Below are 17973 nucleotides of genomic sequence, written 5' to 3' on the forward strand. Positions count from 1 at the left end.
ATCTCACAAGGAGGAGAGGGCTCACTGTAGGTAACAAGTAAAGACAGGAAGTGGGAGATGGACTTTAAGGGTTAGAAAGAGTATGAGGATTAGAGCAACAAGTAGAGTCATAACTCTGTTAGGTCACAATGAGACATTGCCTAGTGGTAGATGTTTGAAATGCCTGGATGTCCACTCCTCTTCCCAATCCCTTCTTCTTATTTTACATCAAATAATACAATTATTACTTGATATAAAAACAATGGAACATTTGATATGGAAAATAAGATGGAGGCTTCCAGGGAAATGTAGATGATATTGTTTGTTTCTCCTCCATTATGGTATCTGAATACATTCATAGTCATTGTAGAATCACTCTGTCCATTTGCATTACTTGCATTGTTGTTCTGGTGTACTGTGTGGCAGGATGCAATAAAACAAGAGATTAAGAGAGTGTGATATTAAAGACAAAGAGGTGGATGATTGACAAATAATACCTTTAACTCTCTAACTTCCATCTGCTTCCTGTCATCGTTTGGTTATCTCTCTATTCCACCAAGAGTAATAACGGGAGCTAGTATATTCATTCACATATGTCTGGCGGGCATTTATTATTCTCCCATCTAATCTGTTTATTCATGGCCACTTTCCTTTGATGCCAAACAACCTGCAGGAGAAGGGAGCTTTATTACACCTCGATATAAGATGTGTACAGATCCATTACCAGATGTGTTAATGTTCTCACTTCTTACTGGTCTGTTTAGAGTCCATGTGGGGTATTAGTCATATTGGAAATATGAGACGACATTGATTTATGGATTCTATTACACAGTAGATCAGATTGTCAGGTCGCACACCCCTTCCAAGTGCAGGTAATGAACATGGAATGGAAGGACAGTTTTGGTACAGTAGGTGACCTTATCACTGCTCAGATGGATGGGGACCTCAAAGGTTACCTCAACTGGCACCGACTGTTCCATACGACTGGACTTCAGGTCAGGACCAGTGGATCCTGGTGCAGTTATATCCTTAACCAATATAGGTGTACCCAGAGGTGTTGATGATATCACTACCATTGTGAACTGTGTGTGTGTGTGTGTGTGTGTGTGTGTGTGTGTGTGTGTGTGTGTGTGTGTGTGTGTGTGTGTGTGTGTGTGTGTGTGTGTGTGTGTGTGTGTGTGTGTGTGTTTGTGGGCCATGTGGCTGTATCCTGTGAGATGTGTGATTGATGTGTGTGTGTGTGTGTTTCAGGGCTATAGGCTGTATCCTGTATGAGATGTGTGATTGTGTGTGTTTCAGGGCCATAGGCTGTTGTATGAGATGTGTTGGCTGTATCCTGTATGAGATGTGTTGGCTGATTGTATCCTGTATGAGATGTGTTGGCTGATTGTGTGTGTGTGTGTGTGTTTGGGCCATAGGCTGTATGTGTGTGTGTGTGTGTGTGTGTGTGTGTGTGTGTGTGTGTGTGTGTGTGTGTGTGTGTGTGTGTTTCAGGGCCATAGGCTGTATCCTGTATGAGATGTGTTGGCTGATTGTGTGTGTGTGTTTCAGGGCCATAGGCTGTATCCTGTATGAGATGTGTTGCCTGTCACATGCCTTTGAAGGACACAACTTCTTGTCAGTTGTGATGAAGATAGTGGAGGGAGAAACCCCCAGACTGACAGACAGATACTCTCTGGAGCTCAACACACTCATGCAAAGGTGAGAAGGCATTAGCTGGAGAATGTAAGGGTCAACTCAGTAACACATAGGTCAGAGTTCAATCCTCTCACATTGTGCTTCAACGTGTACAAAAAATGATAATACAGGATAAAGAGTGTCTTACCTGCCTTCAAACCCGAACCCTTAACCAGAACCATGTGCTGCCTCTCTTTTAGGATGCTGGAGAAAACCCCGTCATCCAGGCTCTCTGCTACAGAAGCTCTGAAGACAAAATTCATTGAGGACAGTATGCAGGTTAGACCTATCCTGGAAACATAACACATATCACAGCAATATAAATACTTCCTAAGGCTGATTGATTGGTTGATTCATTGGGGTGGCTCCAAAGGTCAAATGGGCGGAGCTATGGTACCAGAATCACAGACTAATCAAACCTACTGGCTGGTTGGATTTACTCAATGTTAAATTGACTTCCTGTCATAGTTCACTTTTCTCCACAGCACATTTTCTGTGTTCATAACCTTTTCTACCATGACAGGTTAGAAAGTCAGCATTTCATCTGTCGTCCACACACACACACACACACACACACACACACACACACACACACACACACACACACACACACACACACACACACACACACACACACACACACACACACACACACACACACACACACACACACACACACACACACACACACACACACACACACTCAGTCAATGAAATGTAAAGCCAGCTAAGCTCATGTGAGATGTCAAATAATGTACTGTATCTGAAGCATGTACAGTGCCTTCGGAAAGTATTCAGACTCCTTGACTTTTTCCACATTTTGATAGGTTACAGCCTTATTCTCTTATTATTCTTTTCCCCCTCATCAATCTACACACAATACCCCATAATGAAAAAGCAAAATTATGTTTTTAGACGTTTTTGCTCATTTATAAAAAATAAAAATATATTTTTTACATAAGTATTCAGACCCTTTACTCAGTACTTCGTTGAAGCACCTTTGGCAGTGATTACAGCCTCGTGTCTTCTTGGGTATGACACTACAAGCTTGGCACACCTGTATTTGGGGAGTTTGTCTTATTCTTCTCTGCAGATCATCTCAAGCTCTGTAAGGTTGGATGGAGAGTGTTACTGCACAGCTATTTTCAGGTTTCTCCAGAGATGTTTGATTGAGTTCAAGTCTGAGCTCTGGCTGGGCCACTCAAGGACATTCAGAGACTTGTCCCGAAGCCACTCCTGCATTGTCTTGGCTGTGTGCTTAGGGTCGTTGTCCTGTTGGGAGGTGAACTGTTGTCCTGTTGGGAGGTGAACTGTTGTCCTGTTGGGAGGTGAACTGTTGTCCTGTTGGGAGGTGAACTGTTGTCCTGTTGGGAGCGCTCCGGAACAGGTTTTCATCAAGGATCTCTCTGTATTTGACTAATTTCTTCTCTGCCTCGATCTTGACAAGTCTCCCAGTCCTTGCCGCTGAAAAACATCCCCACTGCATGATGCTGCCACCATCATACTTCACCGTAGGGATGGTGCTAGGTTTCCTCCAGACGTGATACTTGGTGTTCAGGTCAAAGAGATGGTTTCATCAGACCAGAGAATGTTGTTTCTCATGGTCTAAGAGTCTTTAGGTGCCTTTTGTCCAAACTCCATCTCTGTCATTGCCTTTTACTGAGTTCTGGCTTTAGCCAGTCTTTAAAGGCCTGATTGGTGGAGTGCTTCAGAAATGGTTGTCCTTCTGGAAGGTTCTCCCATCTCCACAGAGGAACTCCGAGCTCTGTCAGAGTGACCATTGGGTTCTTGTCCCCTCAAGGCAGCGGCCCTTCTTCCCCGATTGTTCCTATGTTTAGTTTCTGCCTTGTGCAGTATGCTAACCTGACTGTACATGATGTATTCTGTTCAGCTTTCTTTCTGTCAGCACTGCATTCTATGCATTGCATTTCTCTCTAACACCCATGGCTAGTCCATGTAAAGTATATGTATAAGTATTGATGTGGCTATCCCCTTTTATGTCTGTATGCTAGTCTGTCCTTCTGTGTCTCCTTCTCAGTGAACATGGTAATTCTGTTGCCTGGCTGTTCTGTGTTGTAAAACACAATGGTTCTTTGATGTCTCTTGTTTATCTCCTCCCTGACCAAGGCTCCTCCACCTCCCATCTCCTGTCTCCATCTCTTCCTCCTCCATGTCCCTCCAGTTCCATCTCTTCCTCCCAGTATCTCTCCCTCCACTCCTCCATCATGTCCCCCTCTCTCTCTCCACTCTCTCCCCCAGTGGTTTCCTTCCATGTTCCCCCTCCTCTCTCTCCTCCATCTCTCCCTCTCCTCCTCTCTCTCCCTCTCCTCCCTCCTCCTCTCTCCTCCCTCCCCTCTCCTCCCATACCTCTTCCTCCTCCTCCTCTCCTCCCTCTCTCCTCCATCCTCTCCCTCTCCTCCATCTTTCCTCCATCCTCCTCCTCTCCTCCTCCTCCTCCATCTGTCCCTCCTCCATGTCTCCCTCATCTCTCCCCCTCCTCCATCCCTCTCCTCCATCTCTCCTCATGTCCTCCTCTTCCTCTCTCCTCCATCTCCTCCTCTCTCCTCTCCATCCTCCTCCATTTACCCTCCGCCTCCTCTCCTCCAGTTCTCCTCCATCTCCTCCCTCCCCCATCTCCTCCATCCCTCCACCATCTCCCCCTCCATCCTCTCTCCTCCATCTCTCCTCCTGGTTTCCCTCCCCTCCCTCCTCCTCTCCCTCCTCCATCTCTCCCCCTCCTCCCTCCCTCCTCCTCCTCCTCTCTCCTCCCTCTCCCTCTCCCTCTCCCCCAGTGGTTTACCCTCCATGACAAGTTTCTCCTCTCCTCCTCTCCCCCCATCTCTCCCTCCTCCCCCTCCTCCCTCTCCTCTTCCTCTCCCTCTCCCCCAGTGGTTTACCCTCCATGTCCCCCATCTCCTCTCTCCTCCCTCTCCCTCTCCCCCAGTGGTTTACCCTCCATGTCCCCCTCTCCTCTCCTCCCCTCCCTCTCCCCCAGTGGTTTACCCTTCATGTCCCCCCTCCTCTCTCCTCCCTCTCCCCTCTCCCTCTCCTCTCCCCCCAGTGGTTTACCCTCCATGTCCCCCCCTCCTCTCTCTCCCCTCCCTCTCTCCCCCAGTGGTTTACCCTCCATGTCCCCCTCCCCTCTCCTCCCTCTCCCTCTCCCCCAGTGGTTTACCCCTCCCCTCTCTCCCCTCCCTCTCCCTCCTCCCTCTCCCTCTCCCCCAGTGGTTTACCCTCCATGTCCCCCTCTCCTCTCCTCCTCCCTCTCCCTCTCCCCCAGTGGTTTACCCTCCATGTCCCCCCCTCCTCTCTCCTCCCCTCCCCCTCATCCATCTCTCCCTCCATTTCTATTCAGGGTGTGGCCTGACCCTGTTATTCCCCCCAGTGACAAGTTTCCCTCATGTCCCCCCTCCCTCTCTCCTCCCTCTCCTCCCTCTCTCTCTCCCCAGTGGTTTACCTTCATGTCCCCCTCTCTCTCTCCTCCTCCTCTCCCTCTCCCCCAGTGGTTTACCCTTCATGTCCCCCTCTCCTCTCTCCTCCCTCTCCCTCTCCCCCAGTGGTTTACCCTCCATGTCCCCCTCTCCTCTCTCCTCCCTCTCCCTCTCCCCCCCCTTCCTCTCCTTCATGTCCCCCAGTGGTTTACTGTTCTCCTTTCCATCAAGTTTCTCTCCCCTCAGTGGTTTACCCTTCATGTCCCCCTCTCCTCTCTCCTCCCTCTCCCTCTCCCCCAGTGGTTTACCCTTCATGTCCCCCTCTCCTCTCTCCTCCCTCTCCCTCTCCCCCAGTGGTTTACCCTTCATGTCCCCCTCTCCTCTCTCCTCCCTCTCCCTCTCCTCCCTCTCCCTCTCCCCCAGTGGTTTACCCTTCATGTCCCCCCCCTCCCTCTCCTCCCTCTCCCTCCCTCTCCCCCAGTGGTTTACCCTTCATGTCCCCCTCTCCTCTCTCTCCCTCCCTCCTCTCCCCCAGTGGTTTCCTTCATGTCCCCCCCAGTGGTCTGGCTGACCCTTTATTTTTCCCCAGTGGTTTACCCTTCATTCCCCCTCCCCCCCCTCTCTCCTCCCCTCCCTCTCCCCAGTGGTTTACCCTTCATGTCCCCCCTCTCTCTCCTCCCCTCCTCTCCTCTCCCTCTCCCCCAGTGGTTTACCCTTCATGTCCCCCTCTCCTCTCTCCTCCCTCTCCCTCTTCCCCCAGTGGTTTACCCTTCATGTCCCCCTCCTCTCTCCTCCCTCTCCCTCTCCCTCCCCTCTCCCTCTCCCCCAGTGGTTTACCCTTCATGTCCCCTCTCCTCTCTCCTCCCTCCCTCTCCCTCTCCCCCAGTGGTTTACCCTTCATGTCCCCCTCTCTCTCTCTCCTCCCTCTCCCCCAGTGGTTTACCCTTCATGTCCCCCCTCCTCTCTCCTCCCTCTCCCTCTCCCCCAGTGGTTTACCCTTCATGTCCCCCTCTCCTCCCTCTCCTCCCTCTCCCTCTCCCCCAGTGGTTTACCCTTCATGTCCCCCTCTCCCTCTCCCCCAGTGGTTTACCCTCTCCCCCCTCCTCCTCCTCCCTCTCCCTCTCCCCCAGTGGTTTACCCTCCATGTCCCCCTCTCCTCTCCTCCTCCCTCTCCCTCTCCCCCAGTGGTTTACCCTTCATGTCCCCCTCCCTCTCTCCTCCCTCTCCCTCTCCCCCAGTGGTTTACCCTCCATGTCCCCCTCCTCCTCTCCTCCCTCTCCCCCCAGTGGTTTACCCTTCATGTCCCCCTCTCCTCTCTCCTCCCTCTCCCTCTCCCCCAGTGGTTTACCCTTCATGTCCCCCTCTCCCCCCAGTGGTTTACCCTCTCCCCCTCTCCTCCCTCCTCTCCCTCTCCCCCAGTGGTTTACCCTTCCATGTCCCCCTCTCCCTCCTCCTCTCCCTCTCCCCCAGTGGTTTACCCTCCATGTCCCCCTCTCCTCTCTCCTCCCTCTCCCTCCCTCCCCCAGTGGTTTACCCTCCATGTCCCCCTCTCTCCTCCCTCTTCCCTCCCTCTCCCCCAGTGGTTTACCCTTCATGTCCCCCTCTCCTCTCTCCTCCCTCCCTCCCCCCAGTGGTTTACCCTCCATGTCCCCCTCTCCTCTCTCCTCCCTCTCCCTCTCCCCCAGTGGTTTACCCTCCATGTCCCCCTCTCTCTCTCCTCCCTCTCTCTCTCCCCCAGTGGTTTACCCTCCATGTCCCCCTCTCCTCTCTCCTCCCTATCCCTCTTCCTCTCCCCCAGTGTTTTACCCTCCATGTCCCCCTCTCCTCTCCTCCCTCTCTCTCCCTCCCAGTGGTTTACCCTCCATGCCCCTCTTCTCTTGTTGACAGATTTCAGCGAGAGAATGAGGGACATAGAGATAGGGCACCACCCTCTAGAAAAAAGCACAGAGATTCTAAAGAAGAGAGAAGAGAAGAAAGAGAGAAAGAGAGAGAGAGAGAGAGAGAGAGAGAGAAGAGAGAGAGAGAGAGAGAGAGAGAGAGAAGAGAAGAGAGAGAAAGAAAGAAAGAAAGAAAGAGAAAGAAAGAAAGAAAGAAAGAAAGAAAGAAAGAAAGAGAGTAATATGAACTTATTCCAGCGTCAGGAGAGCGTCCAGTCAGTTAACCACTGGACACTGGAAAGGTCAGCTGTGTTTAACGACGTTGCAGTAGGTCACTTTAGCCTAATGACAGCTGTAGACATATCAACGATGGTGAAGTAGGGATATACAGGGATATACTAGTCTGTTTGTAATAAAGCAATAATATTGATAATGTTAACCTTGATCTCACTCTTTCTTTTCTCTCTCTTTTACTCTCTCTCTCTTTCCCCCTCCCTTTTTTTCTCTGTCTCACTCCCTCTCTACAGATCTTAAAACACAAGTTCTGTAGTCTGACACTGAGAGACAAGACATCAGCGGGAGAAAGAGACGCAGCACAGATATTGAAAGCGGTGTAAGGACATGCTCTATATACTGTATGGTTGTCTGTAGTTTGGGTTATTAAGAAGGAAGAGGGAGAACTAAAACCACTATCATCCTCAGACATGAAGAATGAACACTGGCTCCTCAGTTTAGAGCTACGTGGCTGCAGTAACACACCACTATCATCCTCAGACATGAAGAATGAACACTGGCTCCTCAGTTTAGAGCTACGTGGCTGCAGTTACACACCACTATCATCCTCAGACATGAAGAATGAACACTGGCTCCTCAGTTTAGAGCTACATGAAGTGGCTGCAGTTACACACCACTATCATCCTCAGACATGAAGAATGAACACTGGCTCCTCAGTTTAGAGCTACGTGGCTGCAGTTACACACCACTATCATCCTCAGACATGAAGAATGAACACTGGCTCCTCAGTTTAGAGCTACGTGGCTGCAGTTACACACCACTATCATCCTCAGACATGAAGAATGAACACTGGCTCCTCAGCGCAATGTGGCTGCATCAGGACAGAGGGATTTTTAAGCATTCACACAAACACACACTAATATTGCCATACTCTGTCCCTCTCCATAACCCCCTTTTCTCTCACTCTCTGTCTGTCTCTTTCTCTCTCACTTCTCTCTCTCTCTCTCGCTCTCTCTCTCACTTCCTCACACTCACATTTTCTCACTCACTCAGACATGGAAATCACAGTTAGTAGCAGCTGTCTCTTAAACAAACCAGACCGTCACTGATTCAAACTGGCACCAATCAGGGAAGGTGCCTGTCATCATTAGCTTAGCTGGCCACACACTCTCCTATATGTTAGAGTAGCCAGGTGTAACATGCTGCAGAGAAAGACCAGATTAGGTCTAGGTCTTAGCAATAGCCACACCCATCTCTTTAGGATTGACACGATCATGTCATTTGTTGCCTGACAGACTGCATCTGTAATGACTTGCCAAGGTGCCTTAGTAGCATGTGGACAATGCAATATGGTTGTGAGAAATGGTGATTAACTTGGGATCATGGATGATATGATTCTCTGATCTGATGTTATGCTTATTAACTGGTCAGTGACATGATCATGTTATTCCACTTTTTACATACTTACCCTGATGACTTGTCCAATGGAATTCTACACACCATAGTTAGAGTTGTGGTTGAAGCCAGGGTTATGGTTGAACTGGGATGTGGACATGGAGCTAGGTTTAGGGTTGGGTCTAAGGTTAGGGTTGAACCAGGATGTGTACATGGAGCTAGGTTTAGGGTTGGGTCTAAAGTTAGTGTTGAACCAGGATGTGTACATGGAGCTAGGTTTAGGGTTGGGTCTAAAGTTAGTGTTGAACCAGGATGTGTACATGGAGCTAGGTTTAGGGTTGGGTCTAAGGTTAGGTTGAACCAGGATGTGTACATGGAGTTTAGGTTTAGGGTTGGGTTTAGGGTTGAACTGGGATGTGTACATGGAGCTAGGTTTAGGGTTGGGGTTGGGTCTAAAGTTGAACCAGGATGTGTACATGGAGCTAGGTTTAGGGTTGGGTCTAAGGTTAGGGTTGAACCAGGATGTGTACATGGAGCTAGGTTTAGGTTTTAAGGTTGGGTCTAAGGTTAGCTAGGTTGAGGTTGGGATGTTGTGAACATGGAGCTAGGTTTAGGGTTGGGTCTAAGGTTAGGGTTGAACCAGGATGTGTACATGGAGCTAGGTTTAGGGTTGGGTCTAAGGTTAGGGTTGAACTGGGATGTGTACATGGAGCTAGGTTTAGGGTTGGGTCTAAGGTTAGGGTTGAACCAGGATGTGGACATGGAGCTAGGTTTAGGGTTGGGTCTAAGGTTAGGGTTGAACCAGGATGTGTACATGGAGCTAGGTTTAGGGTTGGGTCTAAGGTTAGGGTTGAACCAGGATGTGTACATGGAGCTAGGTTTAGGGTTGGGTCTAAGGTTAGGGTTGAACCAGGATGTGGACATGGAGCTAGGTTTAGGGTTGGGTCTAAGGTTAGGGTTGAACCAGGATGTGGACATGGAGCTAGGTTTAGGGTTGGGTCTAAGGTTAGGGTTGAACCAGGATGTGGACATGGAGCTAGGTTTAGGGTTGGGTCTAAGGTTGAACCAGGATGTGTACATGGAGCTAGGGGTTGGGTCTAAGGTTAGGGTTGAACCAGGATGTGGACATGGAGCTAGGTTTAGGGTTGGGTCTAAGGTTAGGGTTGAACTAAGGTTAGGGTTGAGGATGTGACATGGAGCTAGGTTTAGGGTTGGGTCTAAGGTTAGGGTTGAGGTTAGGGTTGAACCAGGATGTGGACATGGAGCTAGGTTTAGGGTTGGGTCTAAGGTTAGGGTTGAACCAGGATGTGGACATGGAGCTAGGTTTAGGGTTGGGTCTGTGGACATGGAGGTTTAGGGTTGGGGGTTGAACCAGGATGTGGACATGGAGCTAGGTTTAGGGTTGGGTCTAAGGTTAGGGTTGAACCAGGATGTGGACATGGAGCTAGGTTTAGGGTTGGGTCTAAGGTTAGGGTTGAACCAGGATGTGGACATGGAGCTAGGTTTAGGGTTGGGTCTAAGGTTAGGGTTGAACCAGGATGTGGACATGGAGCTAGGTTTAGGGTTGGGTCTAAGGTTAGGGTTGAACCAGGATGTGTACATGGAGCTAGGTTTAGGGTTGGGTCTAAGGTTAGGGTTGAACCAGGATGTGGACATGGAGCTAGGTTTAGGGTTGGGTCTAAGGTTAGGGTTGAACCAGGATGTGTACATGGAGCTAGGTTTAGGGTTGGGTCTAAGGTTAGGGTTGAACCAGGATGTGGACATGGAGCTAGGTTTAGGGTTGGGTCTAAGGTTAGGGTTGAACCAGGATGTGGACATGGAGCTAGGTTTAGGGTTGGGTCTAAGGTTAGGGTTGAACCAGGATGTGTACATGGAGCTAGGTTTAGGGTTGGGTCTAAGGTTAGGGTTGAACCAGGATGTGTACATGGAGCTAGGTTTAGGGTTGGGTCTAAGGTTAGGGTTGAACCAGGATGTGTACATGGAGCTAGGTTTAGGGTTGGGTCTAAGGTTAGGGTTGAACCAGGATGTGGACATGGAGCTAGGTTTAGGGTTGGGTCTAAGGTTAGGGTTGAACCAGGATGTGGACATGGAGCTAGGTTTAGGGTTGGGTCTAAGGTTAGGGTTGAACCAGGATGTGTACATGGAGCTAGGTTTAGGGTTGGGTCTAAGGTTAGGGTTGAACCAGGATGTGGACATGGAGCTAGGTTTAGGGTTGGGTCTAAGGTTAGGGTTGAACCAGGATGTGGACATGGAGCTAGGTTTAGGGTTGGGTCTAAGGTTAGGGTTGAACCAGGTTGAACCAGGATGTGGACATGGAGCTAGGTTTAGGGTTGGGTCTAAGGTTAGGGTTGAACCAGGATGTGGACATGGAGCTAGGTTTAGGGTTGGGTCTAAGGTTAGGGTTGAACCAGGATGTGGACATGGAGCTAGGTTTAGGGTTGGGTCTAAGGTTAGGGTTGAACCAGGATGTGGACATGGAGCTAGGTTTAGGGTTGGGTCTAAGGTTAGGGTTGAACCAGGATGTGGACATGGAGCTAGGTTTAGGGTTGGGTCTAAGGTTAGGGTTGAACCAGGATGTGGACATGGAGCTAGGTTTAGGGTTGGGTCTAAGGTTAGGGTTGAACCAGGATGTGGACATGGAGCTAGGTTTAGGGTTGGGTCTAAGGTTAGGGTTGAACCAGGATGTGGACATGGAGCTAGGTTTAGGGTTGGGTCTAAGGTTAGGGTTGAACCAGGATGTGGACATGGAGCTAGGTTTAGGGTTGGGTCTAAGTTAGGGTTGAACCAGGATGTGGACATGGAGCTAGGTTTAGGGTTGGGTCTAAGGTTAGGGTTGAACCAGGATGTGGACATGGAGCTAGGTTTAGGGTTGGGTCTAAGGTTAGGGTTGAACCAGGATGTGGACATGGAGCTAGGTTTAGGGTTGGGTCTAAGGTTAGGGTTGAACCAGGATGTGGACATGGAGCTAGGTTTAGGGTTGGGTCTAAGGTTAGGGTTGAACCAGGATGTGGACATGGAGCTAGGTTTAGGGTTGGGTCTAAGGTTAGGGTTGAACCAGGATGTGGACATGGAGCTAGGACTAAGGTTAGGGTTGAACCAGGATGTGGGAGCTAGGTTTGGAGGGTTGGGTCTAAGGTTAGGTTGAACCAGGATGTGTACATGGAGCTAGGTTTAGGGTTGGGTCTAAGGTTAGGGTTGAACCAGGATGTGGACATGGAGCTAGGTTTAGGGTTGGGTCTAAGGTTAGGGTTGAACCAGGATGTGGACATGGAGCTAGGTTTAGGGTTGGGTCTAAGGTTAGGGTTGAACCAGGATGTGGACATGGAGCTAGGTTTAGGGTTGGGTCTAAGGTTAGGGTTGAACCAGGATGTGGACATGGAGCTAGGTTTAGGGTTGGGTCTAAGGTTAGGGTTGAACCAGGATGTGGACATGGAGCTAGGTTTAGGGTTGGGTCTAAGGTTAGGGTTGAACCAGGATGTGGACATGGAGCTAGGTTTAGGGTTGGGTCTAAGGTTAGGGTTGAACCAGGATGTGGACATGGAGCTAGGTTTAGGGTTGGGGGTTGAACCAGGATGTGGACATGGTTTAGGGTTGGGTCTAAGGTTAGGGTTGAACCAGGATGTGTACATGGAGCTAGGTTTAGGGTTGGGTCTAAGGTTAGGGTTGAACCAGGATGTGGACATGGAGCTAGGTTTAGGGTTGGGTCTAAGGTTAGGGTTGAACCAGGATGTGGACATGGAGCTAGGTTTAGGGTTGGGTCTAAGGTTAGGGTTGAACCAGGATGTGGACATGGAGCTAGGTTTAGGGTTGGGTCTAAGGTTAGGGTTGAACCAGGTTGAACCAGGATGTGTACATGGAGCTAGGTTTAGGGTTGGGTCTAAGGTTAGGGTTGAACCAGGATGTGGACATGGAGCTAGGTTTAGGGTTGTTTTATTATTTTTAAATGTAACCTTTATTTAACTAGGCAAGAACAAATTCTTATTTACAATGACGGCCTAACCCTAAAATCCCGGACTACGCTGGTCCAATTGTGCTCCGCCTTATGGGACTCCCAATCACGGCAGGTTGTGATACAGCCTGGAATCAAACCAGGGTCTGTAGTGATGCCTCTAGCACTGAGATGCAGTGGGTTAGGGTTGAGCTGGTATGCGGACATGATGCCGGGGTTAGGGGTCAAATCAAATCAAATGCTTACTTACAAGCAACAATGCATTTTTTTTGTGTTGCTTAAAATAAAAAAATAAGAAGAACAAAGTAACACAATAAAATAACAATAACGAGACTATATACAGGGGGTACGAGTCAATGTGTAGGCTAGTCAATGTGTAGGCTATATACAGGGGGTACCGGTACCGAGTCAATGTGTAGGCTATATACAGGGGGTACCGGTACCGAGTCAATGTGTAGGCTATATACAGGGGGTACCGGTACCGAGTCAATGTGTAGGCTATATACAGGGGGTACCGGTACCGAGTCAATGTGTAGGCTATATACAGGGGGTACCGGTACCGAGTCAATGTGAGGCTAGTCAACAGGGGTGAGTCAAGGGGTACAGGTTAGTCCAGGTAATATGAGGCTAGGGTTGAACTGGGATGTGCACATGAAGCTAGGTTGAGGGTTAGGCTTTCGGTTAGGTTTAGGCTTAAGGTAAGGGTTTAAGTTATGGTTAGAGGACAGTGGGAGACATATCTGAATCAGGGCCTCCAATTAGTATTCCTCTTGATTAGATCCTCTCTTTCATATGTATATTGTTTATGTCTGATTACTGCCTATCTCACTCTAAATGACCTTGTTACATACCTTACATGTTGAAAGAAGTATTTACATCCACATAGGAAGTGATCTACAAAAAGTAAACGCTAGAATTCAATCAAATCCACCACCCTGAGGTGTTTACAGTGCACAGTATCTCTTTTTGCCATGGTAAATTCTAAATCCCATTCAGGCAGCAATTGTTTTTAACAGTGCAGAGGTAATTGTGTGTAGGAGTATCGGACCTCTGACCTATCTTACTCACCAACGCTCCAGCCCTCCCAACCTCTGACCGTTGCCCTTTGAACAGGCAGAGAAAGGTGCACCTTCAGACACTGAGGGAGAAATCAGAGCTAGACAGAATGACCCCCAGGGAGAGAATGAGGCTGAGGAAGCTGCAGGCTGCCGACGACAAGGCCAGGAGGCTTAGGTAGGAGACCATTAAGTACGCACGCACATACACACACAACACAACACAACACAACACACACACACACACACACACACACACACACACACACACACACACACACACACACACACACACACACACGGTCCATGACCAGTATAGAGCCTGTTGGGATTCTTCTGGGGCTGATGCATGGCTGGGTTCCCTTTAAAGATGAAGAGAGTTTTGTGTAAATGCATTCTCCCCTGCCCTAGTTTCCTTGGGCTGAACTGTGTTGGAGACGTGTCTACAGGGAACGATACTGAGAGCGACAGAGGGGTGGTGGATGGGAAGGACAACAGGCCAGGCAACAGGGCTATTGATGTGCTCTATGGAGTTTCAACTTTTAGCAGGACGCTGATATTATACAAGCCATGACCTTCTCTCTCTCCTCCATCTCTTTCTGTGTCTCTCTCTCTTTGTGTGGGTCTCTATCTGCCTGTGTTTCTTTCTCTCTCATTTTCTCTTTATCTATGTCCTTCCTCCTCTCTCTCCCTCTTTCCCACACTCTGTTGTTTCTGGTTGATAACTACAGTGTTATTTATTTTTTAACCTTTATTTAACTCGGCAAGTCAGTTAAGAACAAATTCTTATTTTCAATGACTGCCTAAGAACAGTGGGTTAACTGCTTGGGGCAGAACGACAGATTTGTACCTTGTCAGGGGATTTGAACTTGCAACCTTTCGGTTACTAGTCCAACGCTCTAACCACTAGGCTACCCTAAGACTATGACCTCCTAGTCTTAATGATCAACATAACACACTGCCATCTCACTTTTATACTGTGTTGCATCATTCATCTACAGGTAACTGCCAAGATAAAGGAAACCCCAACATAGTGTCTTAATAGGTCACTGGGCACCACGAGTCAGAACAGCTTCAATGCACCTTGGCATAGATTCTAGGTGTCTGGAACTCTTGTAACTCTTGGAAGAATGCGACACCATTCTTCCATCATTTGGTGTTTTGTTGATGGAAAACACCTGTCTCAGGCTCCGCTCCAGAATCTCCCATAAGTGTTTAATTTTTTTTGTTTATTTTTTATTTATTTTACCTTTATTTTACTAGGCAAGTCAGTTAAGAACAAGTTCTTATTTTCAATGACGGCCTAGGAACAGTGGGTTAACTGCCTGTTCAGGGGCAGAACGACAGATTTTGTACCTTGTCAGCTCGGGATTTGAACTTGCAACCTTTCAGTTACTAGTCCAATGCTCTAACCACTAGGCTACCCTGCCGGGTTGAGATCTGGTGACTGAGACGGCCATGGCATATGGTTTACATCGTTTTCATACTCATCAAATCATTTAGTGACCACTTGTGTCCTATGGATGTTGTCATCCTATGGGGGAATAGCCATGGTAGACTAAATACTTTTTTATACATGACCCTAAGGGTGTTTAACTCAGGAACCACACCTGTTTGGAAGCACCTGCTTTCATTATACTTTGTATCCCTCATGATCTCAAGGGTTTCCATTATTTTGGCAGTTACCTGTATATTAAGATATAAGGCAAGGGGTGTGTGGTATATATGGCCAATATACCACGACTAAGGGCTGTTCTTAAGTGGGACGCAACGCGGAGTGCCTGGATACAGCCCTTAACCATGATATACCCATATGCCCATATACCACAAACCCCCGAGGTACCTTATTGCTATTATAAACTGGTTACCGACGTAAAAAATTAATGTTTTGTCATACACGTGGTATACAATCTGATATACCACAACTGTCAGTCAATCAGCATTCAGGTCTTAAACCAGCCAATTTATAATATAATGTAACACTACAGGAGACTTGCTGAGGAGAAATACCAGGAAAACCACTTCCGAATGCAGGAGCTGAGGAGCCGCCATTTCGAGAAAGTCAGTTTGGACGTCTTGAATGTAAGTGAGACACAATTCTAAAAGTTGAATCAAAAGCTCTCTTAGGAAATAATGCATATAATTGGATGAAAAATGTTTTGTTTTTACCCTCTACGACTTTAATTACTTGAATTAACTAATTGTTTAAGTGCAATTAGTAGCCGGTTCTTTGGCCTGAGTTAAATTAAACTCTAAGGGTGTCCCTTCTCCGTGAACCTCGTTTGGTATTCCCTTATGTTCTCATTAGCCAATCACTTGCTTCATAATTGAAACTCCCCCTAAAAAATATAAAAAACATTTGTCTTGTTAAAAAATTAAAAAGATACTTTTATGACTAATTGAATTGAAAACTCCATCACTTCCACCCAATAGGAGAGTGCAGGAGATGCAGCCCACCAGACTACACCAATCACAGCTGAGGACTACCGGTCGCTGGGTTGCTCACAACCAAAGGGAAGGCAGCAGCAGGACATGATGCGAATGTCTGAGCCAGTAGGGCGTGGTGAGTATACTTCCTTCTTGTACCTTTTATTTCTGTTAATGATAGGATTATGATTTTATGCAGTACATCTTGGTTAGCCTGCAGTACGTCTTGGTTGGCCTGCAGTACATCTTGGTTGGCCTGCAGTACATCTTGGATGGCCTGCACTACATCTTGGTTGGCCTGCAGTACATCTTGGTTGGCCTGCAGTACATCTTGGTTGGCCTGCAGTACATCTTGGTTGGCCTGCAGTACGTCTTGGTTGGCCTGCAGTACATCTTGGATGGCCTGCAGTGCATCTTGGATGGCCTGCACTACATCTTGGTTGGCCTGCAGTACATCTTGGATGGCCTGCACTACATCTTGGTTGGCCTGCAGTACGTCTTGGTTGGCCTGCAGTATATCTTGGTTGGCCTGCAGTACATCCAGGTTAGCTTGAGGTACATCTTGGTTAGCCTGTAGTACATCTTGGTTGGCCTGCAGTATATCTTGGTTGGCCTGCAGTACATCCAGGTTAGCTTGAGGTACATCTTGGTTAGCCTGCAGTACATCTTGGTTGGCCTGCAGTACATCCAGGTTAGCTTGAGGTACATCTTGGTTAGCCTGCAGTACATATTGGTTAGCCTGCAGTACATCTCCCCACCACTCTTTCTATAAAAAGTTGAGGGATGGTGCTGGAGAAAAGTAACTACTCTCAAATTCATAGACAGGGATATAGATGCAAGGACTGATCATCTATGATATCAAAATGATAGTTGTAACCGTGTTTTGATGGTAACGCTCGTCGGTGCATGAAGAAGGAGTGAACCAAAGAGCAGCGTGGTACGTGTTCATGATGATTTATTTAAACTGAACACTGAGACAAAATGGACCAAAACTAAACAGTTCTGTCTGGTGCAAACACAAAACAACTACCCACAAAACACAGGTGGGAAAATGCTGCCTAAGTATGATTCTTAATCAGAGACAACGATGGACAGCTGCTTCTGATTGAGAACCACACCCGGCCAAACACAAAGAAATACAAAACATAGAAAATAAACATAGAATTCCCACCCAAATCACACCCTGACCAAACCAAAATATAGACATAAAAAGCTCTCTAAGGTCAGGGCCTGACATTGAGGCTATACAGTTTTGTTAATATTTATTTTGTTTCCAAACATGAGAGTAAAACAAGCATATATTTGGTGTTTGATGGGGTACGACAGTTAAACTAAGATCATGATGCATTTCTAAGATATATTATTCAATAATCAATGGATACCATTCATTAATGTAGCAACTGCAACATGTATGTAGCAACATGCATGTAGCAACTGCAGAAAAAAAGTGACCACCTTAAACTGTATTGTGTGCTTGAATGAGAGAGAACACTCAGGCACACACACACACACACACACACACACACACACACACACACACACACACACACACACACACACACACACACACACACACACACACACACACACACACACACACACACACACACACACACATTTCTGTATCTGTCCACAGATAATAATAATAATAATAAACAGCTAAACACCTTGTCTATAAACTGTGGGATCTAGGGAGGTTATGAGATTATTGTCTGCTGTGCTATCTAGGGAGGTTATGAGATTATTGTCTGCTGTGCTCTGGGACTGTTATTTAACCTGCGCCCAATCACACGCCCAATCAGGGCCGGCCCCGCGCCCAATCACACACCCAATCAGGGCCGGCCCCGCGCCCAATCACACACCCAATCAATCCTCTCAGATTGGTGAAGACCAGGATGTAAGAATAAGAAAATAGGAGACTTCAACAACTGTTGTACTGTTGCAGCTGT

At 47.8% G+C, this 17973-nt stretch overlaps 1 protein-coding gene across 1 annotated transcript in view; it reads left to right on the forward strand.

Annotated features, from left to right (window-relative positions):
• LOC124028417 (serine/threonine-protein kinase Nek11-like) overlaps positions 1-16568 on the forward strand; it is a gene marked incomplete at both ends in the record, with an annotated part of 32887 nt that extends 16319 nt beyond the window's left edge. Inside the window, 7 exons of the mRNA XM_046340471.1 lie at positions 1531-1680; positions 1857-1935; positions 7492-7577; positions 13656-13775; positions 15586-15679; positions 16031-16179; positions 16238-16568. Coding sequence (XP_046196427.1) covers positions 1531-1680; positions 1857-1935; positions 7492-7577; positions 13656-13775; positions 15586-15679; positions 16031-16179; positions 16238-16568 — 1009 coding nt within the window. The remainder of the gene's footprint in view (positions 1-1530; positions 1681-1856; positions 1936-7491; positions 7578-13655; positions 13776-15585; positions 15680-16030; positions 16180-16237) is intronic.
• Between the last annotated feature and the right edge of the window lie 1405 nt (positions 16569-17973).

The sequence above is a fragment of the Oncorhynchus gorbuscha genome, unplaced genomic scaffold (genome assembly GCF_021184085.1).
Source record: "Oncorhynchus gorbuscha isolate QuinsamMale2020 ecotype Even-year unplaced genomic scaffold, OgorEven_v1.0 Un_scaffold_4105, whole genome shotgun sequence".
NCBI lineage: Eukaryota > Metazoa > Chordata > Actinopteri > Salmoniformes > Salmonidae > Oncorhynchus > Oncorhynchus gorbuscha.